General features: G+C 48.5%; 1 protein-coding gene across 1 annotated transcript in view; it reads left to right on the top strand.

Annotated features, from left to right (window-relative positions):
* INIP (INTS3 and NABP interacting protein) overlaps window positions 1-16,527 on the top strand; it is a 363,842-nt gene that overhangs the window by 165,791 nt on the left and 181,524 nt on the right. Inside the window, exon 2 of the mRNA XM_069630641.1 lies at window positions 55-157. Within this exon, the coding sequence (XP_069486742.1) occupies window positions 55-157 (103 nt within the window). The remainder of the gene's footprint in view (window positions 1-54; window positions 158-16,527) is intronic.

Genomic DNA, 16,527 nt, shown 5'->3' with positions numbered 1-16,527 from the left:
CATCTGATGTCTAAATTTAATCTTATGGTTTTTGTTTTTCTTTATTCTCTGCAGGATTCCAGAACAAAAACCGGGTTGCCATATTAGCAGAGCTCGATAAGGAAAAGAGAAAGTTACTGATGCAGAACCAATCCTCGTCCAACAGCCCTGGTGCAAGGTATTGAATATGCTTTTCAGGGCTAGAAAATGTGTGCTGTGCTGCAGATGGCCCAATTGGTGGTGTGAATTAGCATTAGCTATTGTCATCTGTTAGGTGAAAATGGAGTGTTTGTGGAACTTGAGTCCTACTAGAGTTCATTCCTACTGTGATCATCAAAGGCGAGTGCTGATTAGTGGTGGACCTGATATTGTGTAACCAGACATGCCATTAGGTCAGCCCTTTTTGCTGTTTTATTATTGATGACTATGACTGTGCTATTTCTCAGATTAATGTTGAATAGAGACAATACATGTAACACTTTTTCTGGTAGGTGCACTAGTATCTGCAGCAGTAGATGGGGCCATTAAATAAAACTGTTAAACGTTGGGCTTGATTTGTAATCAAGGCTCATGTGGTTTCTTTTTTTCTCAAATGACACAATAACTGCAAAAGTATAAAGCACTGCTTCATCAACCTTTGAGACCGACAAATGGTATTCTGTATCGTCCAGTTTTTATTTTGACTAGAAATGTGTGTTCTTGTCAAACCATTTTTCAGAAGGTGGTGAATCCAGGTGAAGACCTTGACTTGTCAACTGCTTGGATAGACTCCAAGCAGTTGAGAACAACCAGAACTCCCTCGAGACAATGGAGATGCTAATAGATATGAGGTTGGCGGATTTGGAGAGAAGGGAAGCAGAGGTGGCCCTGAAAATGGATGACTTTGAGAATCTTGAAAGGAGGAACCACTTGAGATTTTTCTGAATCCCGGAGAAGGAGGGAGAATCTGAAAGGGACCTAAGGAGAACCATCCACAAGACAGTGATGATCCTATTCAGCGATGAAAATATAGACCAGCCTAAAATAGATAGGGTGCACAGAGCAGGGGCGGCAAGGAGGGGGACACGTTCAGTGCTTGCGTGCTTCCATAACTACCAGGACAGATAAAAACTCCTGGAAAAAGCGAAGGGGCAGGGCTCAATGGCCCTGGGTAATGTAAAAATTGCAATTTACCAGGATCTGTGTTCACCAACGCTGACAAAGAGGCACCAATGTACCCCCTAGCTAAATGGCTTAACGAGAAGGGGGTGAGATATAGATGTGGCTTCCCCTTTTCTATATCCTTTGAAATCGATGGTTATAATTACAAATGGGTGACGGAGGACGATATTCAGAGGGTCATGGGAGAACTGATTGGAGGGGAGCACCAATGGTGGGAGAAGAGGAGAAAAGCCCATATGACACGCAATGGCGCATAAAGGTGCCCAACAGGCGCAGAATCCCAGGCTTGAGGAAATTCATGAAACTCAATACTCCCCTGGCGGGACGTCGTGAACTCAAGGAAAGTGGCCAGATGACTGGAAATGGCAGTTGGCATATCCGAAGGAGGGGGAGGGGCAGTTTGATCTTTTTTGGTGTGTTGAACAATATAGTGACAGAAGGGGGCTCAAGTAAAAAAAGCTTAGTTAAGCAGGTCTGGGGCTGAAGAGGACCACTGGTGATCTAATCCTGAGCGGGGTTGGATGCCAAAGGGGTGGAGTGGAGGGAGGGAAGGGGGAGTTTAAGGGGGCTGTTCTTTGTAATGTCCGGGGTGTGATGTTTCAGGTCATGCAGCGCTGCGGCAACAGGGCGATGTCTGGTCCAGGTGAAATGATTATCGGCTCCCTCAACGTTCGGGGCCTCAAATCACTGAGTAACAGATCTATGGTACTTCAGGAATTTAAGATGGCACGATTTGATTGGATGTTGCTCCAGGAGACACACTGGCCGAAGGGTGGTGAGCCTCGACTGCCTTCCTGGGATCATGGCCTCTGATGTGAAAAAAAAACAAGGGGTTGCACTCCTGATCTCATCCCATCTGGGTTTCCCAGTAGAATCGGTACTAGCCGACCCATATGGGAGGTATGTGTTTGTTAAAGGTCATCTGCATGGGGCAAGGCTCACGCCGGGCTCTGTGTACGCTCCAAATATAGGCCAGTGTGAATTCTGGGAGGGGGTCGGGGACAAATTAACAGGGTTTGTGGAAGGGAAACTGGTGGTTGGGGGAGATTTTAATATGGTGTTAGACCCAATAAGGGACCGCAAGAGAATGGGGGAGCGACCACAACAAGGGCAAATTTGGGAGACTCAGAGTACTTTAAGCAGGTAAATGAGGTCTTGGGCCTTTGTGAATCCCTCATACCCATGCTAGAGGGTGACATTCCGTAGACCTTTTTCTCTGCAGTACACAACTCCTTTTCACGCATAGACCTAGTCTTGGTAGACTCAATTTTAAAGGCATAAGTACTGGACTCGTAGGTCGCCCCAATCCTGTGGTCTGACCACGGTATGGTGAGAGTCTCAGTGGAGATGGGGAGGTCGGCGGGAAAAAGAGAGATACAGAGTAACCGAGTGGTCCGGCAGAGAAAGATTGCCCAGTCGAAAGTCTCTGTGAAGTGTCTTGATCTCATAAATCTGGCAAAGGGAGTGAAATAAACGTGAGATGGGTGAAATGAACTTTGTTTCGATAAATTGAAGAAGTGATCCCAACGACGGGAAACCAAAAGAGTACAAGATTGAAAGTAAAAAGGGATCGAAAATCAAAGTGGTCCTGCGGAGGTATTTGACACAGCTTCGCACATTTGAAAGTCTTCGACAGGAAACGAAGTGTAAAGAAACTTGTGTTGCAACCAAGGATTGTTATGTGAACCTTAATATTGGGAATTTTGTTGAACTGTGAAACCAGATGAAACTGAGTTGTGTTTGAACTGCAGAACAAGGAACATTAATTTGGAAGGCTAAGTGAGCCTTGAACCACATTGAGAACTGTATCCTTGCAATCCGAGCCAAAGCGTGTCACCCAGCCAGAGTGTTCCACCTTACCCCGTGCTATGTAAACGCGGGGAAGAGAAGTTGCTCAGATATTTTTTGTTAACACTATTTTTCCTTTTTACATACATATCCCTTTTCACAGTTATTCTATATGTGTAAGGGCATGCATTAGGTTTTTTAGTATAGGCCATCTTTATTTCGACTTGCAGACATGACTAAGACGGTGTTTTCTTTATTTTTGTGGTAGAGACTACTCTCATCTTAGTGTTAGGGCAAGTTCAGAGTTTTTGAACCTCACCAATATTAAATAAAGGTCTTGAAAACACATTTCTTTTGTGTCAGTCTCTGCTTGTGATATCATGCCTTATTTACAGAGTTTAAGCGCAAACAAAAACCAATATCTCCCAAAACAGAGGCGCACCTGCACCTGGGGATCCTCCAACAAGAGGTGCGTCAGATGCTCGCCAAAAAAGCAATCGAAAAGAAAAGGGGTGTACGCAAGGTATTTTGTAGTAAAGAAACCAGATTGAAAAGGGTGCCTGATCCTGGATTTAAGGAAACTAATGATCACGCTACGGGATGTAATAAAGGCTGTGCAACCGCACGAACACCGGGCATCTTAAGATTCAAAAGCCGCTTCCTTCCACATCCCAGTCCATCGCAGACACAGACAATACCTCAGGTTTAAGGTCTCCAAAAGACATTACCAATTTCGAGTCCTTCCGTTTGGCCTAAGATCTGCTCCAAGGACTTTAACCAAATGTTTGGCTCCAGTAGTGGCCTACCTGCGAAGACAAGGCCACCACATCTACCCATATTTAGACGATTGGTTGGTCAGGGCCTCAACGTTCCAGGAGGTGGCAGTCTCTCTGGCGATGACTGAGACACTTCTCCAACAGCTAGGATTTGCCATCAATTACAAAAAGTCCTGCACCATGACATCCAAAGCCTTAGTCTTCCTGGGAGCACAGTTCTCCATGACACAAAGCCTAGCCAGCCTGTCCGCCGACAGAATTTGCATGTTAAAAACGTTGACCCTCTCCTTCACCCAAAACAAACGGATGTCAGTGCGCAAATACATGGCACTACTCGGGACCATGCCATCCTGTATAACCCTGATCCCCCATTGCAGGCTACGCATGCAACCAGTACAACAGTTTGTAGCGGCCAGGTGGTCGCAAACCCAAGGATCATAGGAGGACAAAGTCACCATCACTCCAGCTCTCTCACACTCACTTCAGTGGTGGCCCATGGACAGCAACATAACAGTGGGGTTCCCAATGCTCAAAACAATCCTTCAGTTCACCCATGTAACAGCCGTCTCCATGGCGGGATTGTCAGCTCACCTAGGGAGGCACAAAGTCAAAGTCCTTTGGACACCAAGTGAAACATCCCTTCACATCAACATCATAGAACTGCGGATAGTCTGCTGGGCCCTGAAATCATTCATCCCACTAAGTCAAAACTCGTGGTGCAGCTCTTTACAGCAATACCACCACAATGCATTACCTCTGCAAGCAGGGAGGCACCAGGTCAGGCGCCATATCACAGCAAGCTCGGACCATCTGGCACTGGGCCGTTTGCTACAACATTGCTCTGCAGGGGTTTCACCTACCCGGAGTACACAATCAACGAGCGGACATCCTCAGCAGGGCCACTGCACAGTCCCATGTGTGGTAACTTCAGAGCAGCCAAATCGTCAGGATCGTCTCAACATGGGGACGTCCGCCATTGGACCTCTTTACAGCAGCAACAAACAAAAAGTGCCAGAAATTTGCGAGCAGACTTCCACATCGGTACACGCAAGGGGACGTGTTCTCCATCCCATGGGCCAAACATTTGCGTATGCGTTCCCTCCCATGCCGCTAATCAGGAGAACAGTCCAAATGATCTGACAGTACCCCTGCAAGATCATCTTGGTGAACCCCAGCTGGCCCAGACAAACTTGATTTTCAGACCTCCCTGTCGGCTGACAATGCGATCCTGCTGGGAGCCCAAGCCGACCTCCTATCGCAAAGCGGGGGCGCAATCCTAGATCACCACCCACATTCCCTCAAGCTAACTGCGTGGCTCCTGATTACACAGAGTTTGGCCACCTAAACATCCCAAAGGAATGTCAGCGCATACTAACAGTGGCGAGAAAAGGTTTTGTACCTGATGTGCACAACAACCCAACTTGGAACCATTGTCAATACAGCCACAGCAGGTCCTTCCATACCTCCTGAAACTAGCAAGAGGGTCTGGCACTCTCCTCAATAAAGGTCCACCTGGCAGCTATTTCCAAATGTACTAGAAAGAGAGGGAAAGCTCCTCTGTTCAGTGACAGGCTGACCAAGCATTTTCTTAAAGGGGTCTTCCGCTCTTTCCCCCGAAGAAGACCACCGGTGTGGACTTTGAATCTGGTGCTCGCAGGCCTGTGAAGCCTCTCTTTGAGCCTCTGGCTACAACCCACATGAAGTTTGTGACTTGAAAATGAGCTTTTCTGGTAGCAATTACTTCCTCCAGAAGGGTCTCAGTGCTTCTGGTTCTGGTGGTAGACGCCCCATATCTAAGGTTTGCCAGACACAAAGTAATCATGTTCACCAACACTCCCTTTATAACAAAAGTACCGTGTGAGTTTCACAAAAACGTAACTATCACTTTGCCCACCTTTTTTCTAAACGCTACTACTCCGGCGGAAATGGCATTGCACTCCCTAGATGCCAAGAGTGCCTTAAAATACTACCTTGACCGGACGAAGTCCTGGAGAACTACGAGACAAATCTTCATTGCATTTGGAACGTCAAATAAAGACAAAGCTATCATGATACAAGGTATAGCAATACGGATCTCTTCTCCGATCTCTTTCTGTCATGCTAAAGCCAATAAGCCGCTGATCTATTCACAGCATGTGACTCTATGAAAGATCCAATGCTGGAGAAGGGAGTAGTTTCTTACCAGTAACTCCATTTCTCCAGCGTTGGTATCTTTCATTGATTCATCGGATCTATGTGATTCGACCGTGGCTGATTTTACCGCGGCCGAAAAGTTTGCGTGTGAAATGTACGAACCACAAAAGGTTCGTACATTTCCCATGCGAACACAAGTACAAAACCCCTATGTACCCACACCCCCACAACACACCCACGACACACCCACGACACACCTCCCACCCACACCCCCAGCATAAACAAACCCTACTTACAAACCGTTTTGTTCACGGGGGCTGTAGGGGTTTCCCCCGCAACCGCAGCTCTCCATACCCTAAAGTATAGCGAGCGGGATGTTGCGTGGGACAACCCTGCAGCCCCCATATTTTTTTTCCGTCGGTGCTGCGTGCGTGTCCCCCGCAACACCCTGCTCACTGTAATACACAGTATAGTGAGCGGGGTGTTGCGGGGGACACCCCCGCAGTCCCCGCAGTCTTTTATTTTTTTATATACTTACCTACAATGCTACCACCAAAGGTTCGAACTTTTGGTGTTCGAACCTTTGGTGGTAGCATTTTTCGGTCTTTTTGTACGGTCGGACCTTTTTGTTTTTGGCCCGATCGTACAATACTGATTCACATGCACCCGCCAGCCATCCCCTCCAGGCAAACAGCCTTTCTGACTGGGGGTTATGCTTACCAGCAAGGTTTGTTCAAATCTGAGGGTAAGCTGCTGGGGCGGAACTATATACTCAACATCCTATTGATGGTAACCAAAAGCACCCACAACTATGTGGGTAGGACACTCGAGGTGTCAAGGTTTGTACTTTACGAAATGCATTATAATGTAAGTAACCAGGGATTCCCACCCTGTCGACGGGGGGAGTATTCACAGCATGTGAATCTATAAAAGATACCAACACTGGAGAAATGGGGTTACTGGTAAACAACGCCCTTATACGAAGGGGAACAATGGCCTTGCAGAGAGTCACCAAATGTCTAATGCTTTCCAATTATTGTGTCTTACATAAGGGACATGTCCTAAATGCTCTGTCAGTATTCTTCCCTGCTCCAATTATTTCCCCAGATGTCAGAATATTAAAGTTAATTCTCAGATAGTCTTGTCTGATTTTAGTGTTGGGAACCTCAAGCAGATAGCAAAGCTTTTTATCTGAGGGTAGATATTCAAAGCTATGGGCAATAGTCGCTACTTTTTTCTGGTTTTGCTTACTATCAATCTTGCTAAAACAACATGCTAGTATAGATCCTGAGACCGGATTTGCGGACTGGCGTACGTCTGAGAAGATCTACCCATTTCACTTATGGAGATATTTTATAAGATGGTCAATAGTGGTACTCCCAAGGCTTAGAGTAGAGTTCAGATAACGCCAAGCAAGTTATTGCATCAGTGTGTTTGGTGTTGCTTTCAGGTATCTTCTTAATAGATTTAATCTGCGCAATGTATTAGAACACTCCATTGTGCTCATCCACAATTCCAAATTCAGCTCACAGATATTCTACCGGTAGGTTATTAGGTAGCCCTGTAACATTTCTCCGACAATAGCCTTCTAATGGATTATTTCCTCGTCTTCGATATACTGATATCCTGCCTGCAGCTTCCGCAACGTTTCGACAGCAGAGGCCGCCATTGATTCGAGATCCCTCGGCGGCTTCCTTCCCTGCATTCGGCGTGCGTAGACATTGGTATAAATGGCATGCACCCCCCATTGCCTCCGTTCTTTTTGTCCACATGCACAGCACGCTTCAAACGGTTCAATCGCCTCTGCGATTTTTCTGTTGAGTAGTTTCTTTTTCGAGTATGTCTACTCCTAAAACAGGTTTTAAGAGGTGTGCGGACTGTGACTCGAAGATGTCGATCACTGATCTGCATAGAATATGCCTCTGGTGCCTTGGGGTGGAACACAAGGTCGAAGATTGTGGGTCGTGCCAATCCATGACCAGCAAGGCCTTGAAAGAAAGGGAGGCAAAAGTCACAATAGGTCAGTCGCGCTCTAAATATTCCTCATCCACTCCTTCAAAAAGGCGATAGTCAGAGAAAAGAGGTTGGCAGACAGATCTCCTCAGAGATCAAGGTGTGCTTGAAACACTCATCGCTCCAGGTCCAAGAGCAATTCACATCACTCTTCATCCTCCTCTTCTCGACGAAAATCAAAGGCGCCATCAGATTTCTCGTCTGACAGGAAAAATGCATGCTTTCCGATTAAATCGGCTCTCTAAAGCAGATTGGGAGGAATTCTGTCTTCAGATGATGAAGGTGGCCCAGTCTGTTCCCTTGAAAGAACCAAAGAAAGCTTCCGACACCATTGTGACTCACAAAGCCGACCGGGAGTCGTCTAAGACTGCTTTGCGTGTGCATAAGAGCCCGGGTAGTTTGTCTGAAAAGCCTTCTCGAGTGGCGTCGACAGTTTTGTTGACACAAGAAAAATCGTATCCACTGCCTCCTCCTTCTAATCTGTCGAAGGCCTCTATGTCAAGGCCTTCTATGTCGAAGCCGTCAACATCATACTAGGACCCAACAACGGCTTTTAATCCGTTGTCTAAAAAGACTTTAAGTCTATGGGGCCCATTTTGGAGTAAGAAGAGGAACAGGATGATAATCCTCCTTTTGGTGTGAGATATGACACGCCTAATGTACCAGAGGGACTTACCTCTGAGGACTCAAAGTTACAGGATTTGGCTGCGTGTTTGAAAGACGCTAGTGGTCTTGACACTTAACCAGAAGTAGAATTTGCAACTACAGACCCACTCAGCTGGCCATTCTAGTGGTGCTTACAGGCCTGTCATAAACAAAGTGACAGAATACTTGGGCTATGGCCAGCCTGCAAAGGACATAGAACAGAACAATCTGACAGACATAATGGACAAGGTCCCCAACCCCCCCCCACCCAAGGAACCTGTTTTTCCATTCCACTCCACTTTGAGGAACAAAATCCTAGAAAACTGGCAGAAATTAGACACCTCTCCAGCTGTCAATAGCGATCTGTTAAAAAAATATAGACCATCGCCTTTTGACCGAGAATTCCTCTCTAGGCCCCCTACCCCAGAAAGTCTGGTAGTGTTAGCAGCAGCATCTATTTCAAAGGCAGTGGCCTACCCTACAATCCCCCCTGACAGAGATGACAAAATGTTTGATTTCTTAGGGGATAGAGTATTCTCAGCTGGAATTATGGAGCTGAAGGCCATAAATGCCTCTTGTGCATTGGCAAAGTACACCCCCACATTGTGGGTGCTTAAAGCCCAAGCAGCTGAAAGTATCACCGAAGGGGAAATGAGAAAGGGTTTCCTGAATATCAGAAGAAGCAGATTGGTAATCCTTTAAATCACGTTTGAATGCATCTGATTAGTTGGGTTGTTCCATGGCGGCTAGCACAGTCGCAAGCTGGTTTGCGTAGCTGCGTAAGGCGGGATTTGCCGCAGATGTGCTATCCAGGCTGTTAGACATGCCCTTTGATGGGTCTCACCTTTTGGCACTAAGACTGCAGAGAGTCTTCAAAAACTGAACGCCTCCAAGGCAGCTGCTAAATCTTTAGGGGTACCAATCCACCAGCCAACTTCTCATAGTTGGAGAGGTCGCTCCTCTCACTTTTATTCTTCAGAAGGATGAGAGGCCAGATTGCCCAGAGGTCGTGGAGGTAGAGCTACCGAAGGAGTTTCTCCCTCTTTGCCCTCTACCGCAGCCACTACTTCAAAACTGCTTTGAGTTCTTCACACATGTAGGTATGTGTCTCAAAAATCCAATGTGAAAAAAACCTGCTCCATGGAGAGTAAATGCACTTGTCAGAAAAGCAAATTTATTGCATGCTGTTGACTGGAAGGGTTAGTCTGTCATTAAAACTAAAACTGAAAACTAACAACTCCTTTCCGTGCTGAACAAAGTTGCACCGTTTATACACACTCAAATAATTTACATAATTACACATATGTCTAAAGTTTAAAAAGTCATTCCACAATTCCTGTTGGCTAATCCTGTACAAAGAAATCTAATTATCCATTACATTCTCTAATCCCATTGGATACATTTACTAAACACAATCCCCTTTCCATGTGGTCCCTGTGATGAATCCTGCTGACCCATCACAGAATCCCAGCCTAAAGTCGCCTCCCATGTGGCCATGGGAAGGCAGCTGCTACCTGTTGCTGATCCTGTGGGTGGTATTATGCAGGATGATCACATGGGAGGGGAATCTGGCCAGGAGGAGAATCCCCTTGTCATTTTCCTTAATGATCCTACAGTCCTAAAGCATTAATATAAAGTTGAGGATTCTGTTTGTAAAACAACTAAGAACTTTGTGGACTCCAAGTCCCATAATGCTCTTCATACTGAGACGAGGAAGAGGGGGCTAGAGTTGCACAGCTCTAATGTGCGATCTTTTTGTTATGTTGACCCACACCTGAGCAGGACTTTTGAGCATTTAGGGGCCTTTCAGGTGTGGGCCATTAAGAAGGAGCAGGAGAAGGCAGAGTTTGGAGCTGCTGCATTGCCAGTAGCGGGATGTGGTGCAGATGACTTGGCAGAGGACGGGTGTCTAGCCAGATGCCGATGACGCGAGGCAGGACGGAGTGTGAAAGCTAGCTGTCCCAAAGGGGAGAGAAGCTCTCCATGTCCTGCATCTCGCAGCGCGAGCAGACAAAGGCTGACCGGAGCTGTCAAACGTCGGGGGGGAGGGGAGGGGAATTCCAATGAGTGAAGCACAAGCAGCGGGTCCGACGGAGACGCCAGAACAGACCAGTGAGTTGTCCAAATAGAGGTGACCCCAGGGTGCTCCGAAATAGACCACTGTGCAAAAGTGCACCATTTGAATATCAGACCTTTAAACTAAAGCTAACTGGGTGCAGCCCTCCTGTTATGAGATGTTGAACAGGAGAACATTGTAATTCGCATTGCCAAAGCCAAGAAGGGGCAATAATTGAACAGAGTAAATATAATCGCTCAAAGGGGAACTATCGAACGAGAGAAAATTGCAGCCCGCTTTTCCGAAGCCAAGAGGAGGCAATAATTAAACAGAGTGACTGGAACCTCCCAAGAGAGAGATGTTGGACAAGAGAATATTTTAACCCGTATTGCCACAGCCAAAAAAAGGGGGCAATAATCAAACCAAGTCAATACCGTTTTCCAAGAGGGGGATATCTAATCAAGAGTGTGAGAAACCAGAAGGTGTCCCACCCGCTAGTCCCCGGGGATCTGTCATCCAGGTGGCCAGGACACGGCCATCGCTTTTAGATCTAGTTCCTGGGGGTGGACCAGTGCGGGAGGATCACCTGGATGAGGGGTCTTAGGGAAGTGGGACACTGGATGGTGAGACGCAGCATTCCCTTCCCTGTAACAACTTTTCCCCCCATCGTACCAAGTAGGATATTTAGGAACTCATCCCTCTTGCCACCCCCACCCCTCTTTTCCGACACAAACACTATCTCACAGATCGCTCATTGTGAGAAAAAACGGACTAACACCTGAGCTGGATATCGGACATGTACCAACACAATGGTCAGGCAGAGTCAGGTAATTACTGATAATTACACACAGCTGTCATGGCCACTGGCCCAGAAACACAGAACCCGCACCATTAGGGGACAAGGGCAAGGGGTAACCTAACTTTTGATTGTCCCTTTGGGACAATACAACATAAAGGACCCATCTGGACTCAGTCCTGGCAACTTTGGCGCCAGGCTCATGAACAAATATAAATGAACACACTTGGTTCGGTGCAAAAGTACTTTGTTTTACAGGTATCTCCACGTGCATGTGTTCGGGCGTGGCTGCTGGGGAAAGCTGGATTGCACGTGCAGCATCCTTAGGAGTGGCAGGGTGGGGCTGGTGAGCCCAAGGCTAATGTGCGTGGCCAGAGCTAGACTGTATAAGCCCGCCCAGCCTTCATGCAAGCGCTTCGCTTTATTCTGCACTGATGGCAACGTACCGCTCGCCGCCGCCTGAGCGCATCTTACCTTTGTGTTCCAGCTACCAGCATCAGCATCTTACCTTTGTGTTCCAGCAACCAGCAACGCATCTTACCTTCGTTTCCAGCCTCAACACTTACCTTGGAAGCTGCTTTCGTCGGCACGCATCATCGGGGACTCTGGCATTCAGAAGTCATCTCCAGACCTCTGGAAGGCAGCACTCAAACCCCGACATCGTGGCACGGCGGGCAATCCTACGAGAGAAAAGATAAAGACAAGGTTAGAACTCACAAAGACATTGCGTTTAAGGTCGCGCTTTTGACAAATCTTCACGCTCAACCTTAAACAATCACTCACCTGCTGTCGGCGCATCGTGGGCTACATTCTCTTCCGTTTTGGCCTCGCCTCATGGACCGGAACTACTGCAGGGCCTCAACTTCACCTGTAGGGAGAAAGCAGAAAAAAGGCATTATTAAAAGACACGGACAATAATCCGGAATCAACATCACCATATTTTAAAACCTTAAGACACTTACCATCAGGAGTTGCGTAGCCACAGCTGGACTGGGCTACCACCTACAATGGGCCAGTGAAGGAACTCGGCCCATCAAGAACGCCCCTGCAGTGAGAAGCAGGATGGAGAACTCATCATCATTAATCAATAGGTGAGCTTATATGGATCGGCGCATGCTCACCACATTTTGGGAAGAAGGGTTAGAGTGGGAGAACAGTCACATACCAGCATTCTCACGATCTCTCATCTCTACGCAGGAGCAGTGTCGCCAATTGCTGCAGCCCACAGCATATGTGCAGGGGAAGGAGCCTGACGAGGGTGACCCATTTCCAGGGAGGGCTGCAACCGTGCCCCAACGTCCGCAGAGACGAGGTGACAGAACGCGAAGCCTCTACAAATCCCTGCCTGGGCATTATGGAAACTTCGGAAACAGACCAGTTGGTCCAACTATTGGGGGAATTATGGGCTGAAGTTCATGCCTCCAGAAAGGAAACCAATGCTTTAAGGAGTGATCTTATTGTAGCTCGAGAACGAACTGACGACTTAGCAAGGAAACAGACCAGTTGGTCCAACTATTGGGGGAATTATGGGCTGAAGTTCATGCCTCCAGAAAGGAAACCAATGCTTTAAGGAGTGATCTTATTGTAGCTCGAGAACGAACTGACGACTTAGCAAGACAAATGCTTCTCCCATGCCGCAGCCTTCAACACCAGTTCAAGTGGTTCTTCCAGGTGCAGTACCACTGGCCCAGCCCAAACGTTTTACTGACGACCCTACAAAGTATGCTATATTCATGAACCAATGTCGCCTTCATTTTTTGTGACGGCCTGGGGCTTTTCCTAACGATCAAGCCAGAGTCGGATTTGTACTCTCATATTTAGGAGGCAGCGCAGCGGACTGGTCAATCCCGTTAGTAAACCATGATGATCCTCTGCTTCGAGACTTTGGGGAATATTTAGCGTGAGATGGAGAAATTGTTTGCAAGGCATACTCCAGGACAAGATTTGGACAATGAATTATTGTCACTCAGACATGGAAATCAAGACCTATTGACTTACATTGCAACCTTCAATTGTCTCGTAGCACAGACAAACTGGCCAGAAGAAAAGAGGACTATGCTCTTTTATCGAGGGTTGCGTGGGAAACTTAAGGATGTTCTAGCTCAAGTGGTAAATCCCCCCCCCCCAAGGGATGTGCGAAGTACATCAACTTGACTGTGCAGCTCGATCACAGATTGCAGAATCGAAAAATGGACCGAACAATAGCTGAAGGGAGGTTGGTCTATGTGCGACCCCCGTGACCATCAAGCCAAATCCCATGAACAGACTGAACCAATGCAGATCGGTGGATTACAGAGCCCCATCACCAAAGCTGAAAGGGAGTAAACTAGGCAACAACAGCTCTGCTTATACTGCAGGAAAGCAGGGCACTTCCTCCGAGAATTCCCGGTGAAACCACTCAAGAAATTAGTCAGAGCAATGGACAAAGATGATGAGGAAAAGGAACAAGATCCGGGAAACTCCAACGCCCGGCAAGCGAAGGGGTCCACTTGTTGAGCGAAAAGAAGGAATCCGTACAGACCTCACATCCCGTCATCCCGATACTTTTGGTTAACCACAAACAACCATCAAAGATATATGCCTTGGAGGCATACATTGATAGCGGAGCCGTGGGAAATTATATTGACCAAGATCTGGCTGCACGATTAGGCCTTCGTCTCCGACAAAAGCTGAAATCGGAAAACGTCACAGCAGTGGATGGTTCTCAACTATCTTCCGGGCCAGCGATGCAGTACACCGAAAAAGTCATGCTTATGTTTGTTTGTTTGTTTTATTCACTTATAATGCGCACCAGACCCAAGGGTAAGAGAGCGCAGCAGTACAGGATATATGCGAAGCTTAGGTTACACAGTTACATAATTACAAATAATACAAATAATACATACAGGTAGTAGCAGTGATACAGTAGATTATATACATGATATTGTACAGGATACAAGTAAAATGTCAGGCGGGTGGTAAGGGGAAGGATGCACTGGCTAGTTGATCGACTGTTTCGTGTGTGTGTGTTGTAGTTAGATCTGAATTTAAAGTAGGATTTCGAGGGGATTGGGTCCTCCGACGTATTCCATATCAATGACAGGTAATGTCCACAGCTGTGCTGCTTCGGAAAATCTTTGGCGTCTGCGTCCTACGTCGATGCGCCGTCCCCGAGGACCTCCTCCGACGGCGGACGTCACCCGATGTGATAAGTAGGACGCACGACGCCCATAGCCTCAGTTCCGTTTTTTCCGCAAACGTGTTCGCTTTGTGAATCTCGGTACGCCTCGACTCGTTGGAGTTTGCTGTTTTCTATTCTCGGTTCGTTGAACCTGTTCGGTTGTTGTGAAGACCTGCTCGTGGCGATGTCTTTCTCATCTTCGACCCCGCGTCCGGGCTTCAAGAACTGCGGGGACTGTGGGTCCAAGATGTCGGTCACGGATTCGCACGACGCCTGCCTCTGGTGCCTCGGGGAGGCCCACGATACGGACGACTGTGTCGACTGCCAGTCGCTCACGGCAAAGGCCTTGCGGGAACGCAAGAAGAAGCTGTCGGTAGGCCGGGTGTTTAAGCCCCGGAAGTCGAGGTCTGCGGGGCTATCGACGGATGACTCGAGGGGTGACTCTCCGCATCATCGTCAGAAGTCCGGTGGGTCTCCTTCCAGGAGTCAGTCTCGCCACTCCTCCGCCTCTTCGAGGCATTCCAGGAAGCGCCGGCATAGGTCGCCTTCCCCGTCCTCTTCCGAGGACTCCGCCCGTCGGCGGGTCGCTTATCCCTCCATGCATGCCGTTCTCGCCATGCCCGTTCCAGGTCCCGGTTCTCGACGCGCTTGAGACTGCGTGATCCTGTGCCGTCTTCAAAGAAGACGTCGACGCCTGTGGCGCTGAGGTCGTCAATGATTTCTCTTGAGGCTCCGCCTCCGAGGGGGTCGTCGACGCCGTCAGTGCCCAGGTTGTCGAGAGACACGCTCTGAGCTCCGGCTTTGAGGACTGTGTTGACGCCGCCGATGCTTGAGGCGCTGCAGCTGATGTCGACGCCGATTCCGACTCGTTCGGTGCCCTCGACGCCTTTCGAGGCGGTGGTGTCGGAGGGGCCCCGTGGCACGGGGTTTGCCCCTAGAAAGACTATGGCTAAGGTCCGGCACTGCTTTGATCCGCAGAGGTCTTCCTCTCCCCGCCTGGAGTACATTTCTGAGGGTGATGAAGGCTCTGATGGCGGCCTGGTTCCGGTAACGGTTCCAGATGACCTTATCTCGGGCCATAGCCAGTTTGATGACCTGAGGCAGTCGCTGCATGATGCCAGTGGACTGGACACCTCTCCGGAGGTGGAGTTTTGTCGGCTGGAGCCTGGCACTCATATCTTTTCTTCATATCGGCGCCTTATGTCTTGGGTTACCGAGTACTTGCGTTGGTCAGCTCCCCCAGGGGAGTTCGTTCAGGATGATCTCACGGACATCCTTGATCTCGGTCCACCAACTGACTCGGTTTTGCCTTTTCATATGGCTCTGCAGAGAAGGGTGACGGCGGCTTGGACTGCCCCGGAGAGTCTCCCGGCAGTGGGCAAGTCTTTGTCGCGAAAATACCGTCCAGCCAGTAGCAACCACTGCTACTTGTCTAGGCACCCCACCCCGGAGAGTTTGGTGGTGCAGGCGGCTACGGCCCTGGCAAAGCAGGCGTCGTATCCTGCCATCCCTCCGGATAGGAACGACAAACGTTTTGACGGCTGGGCGAAGAAAGTGTTTTCTTCGGGGGGGTATGGCGCTTCAGGCGGCCAACTTCATATGTGCCTTGTCTCGTTTCACACACACTCTGTGGAACTGTGTTGCATTAGCGGCTGATCATATTCCCGAAGGGGACGAACAGGATGGTTTCCTTGCTATGGTTCAGGATGGCAAGGATGCTATGTGTGAGGCCGTTCAGTCGGGTTTGGACTTGGCGGATTGTGTCAGCCGGTCCATGGCGGCGAGCACCGTAATGCGCAGGTTTGCGTGGTTGCGGAAGTCTGGGTTCGCTCCTGATTTGCAGTCCCGGCTCCTCAACATGCCTTTTGACGGTGAACACCTTTTTGGCAGCAAGGCTGACGAGAGCCTTGAGAGGTTGCAGACCTCCAAAGCTGCAGCGAAATCGTTGGGTGCTGCAGTTCGCCAACCTCCGCCTTTTCGTCCTAGGAGACAGCAATGGAGGGGAGGTTCCTTTCGCTAT

The sequence above is a fragment of the Ambystoma mexicanum genome, chromosome 6q, assembly GCF_040938575.1.
Source record: "Ambystoma mexicanum isolate Mex_15411 chromosome 6q, UKY_AmexF1_1, whole genome shotgun sequence".
In the NCBI taxonomy this organism is placed as follows: domain Eukaryota; kingdom Metazoa; phylum Chordata; class Amphibia; order Caudata; family Ambystomatidae; genus Ambystoma; species Ambystoma mexicanum.
The sequence above is the reverse complement of the archived record's forward strand: the minus strand, read 5'-3'. Positions and strand labels throughout refer to the sequence as shown.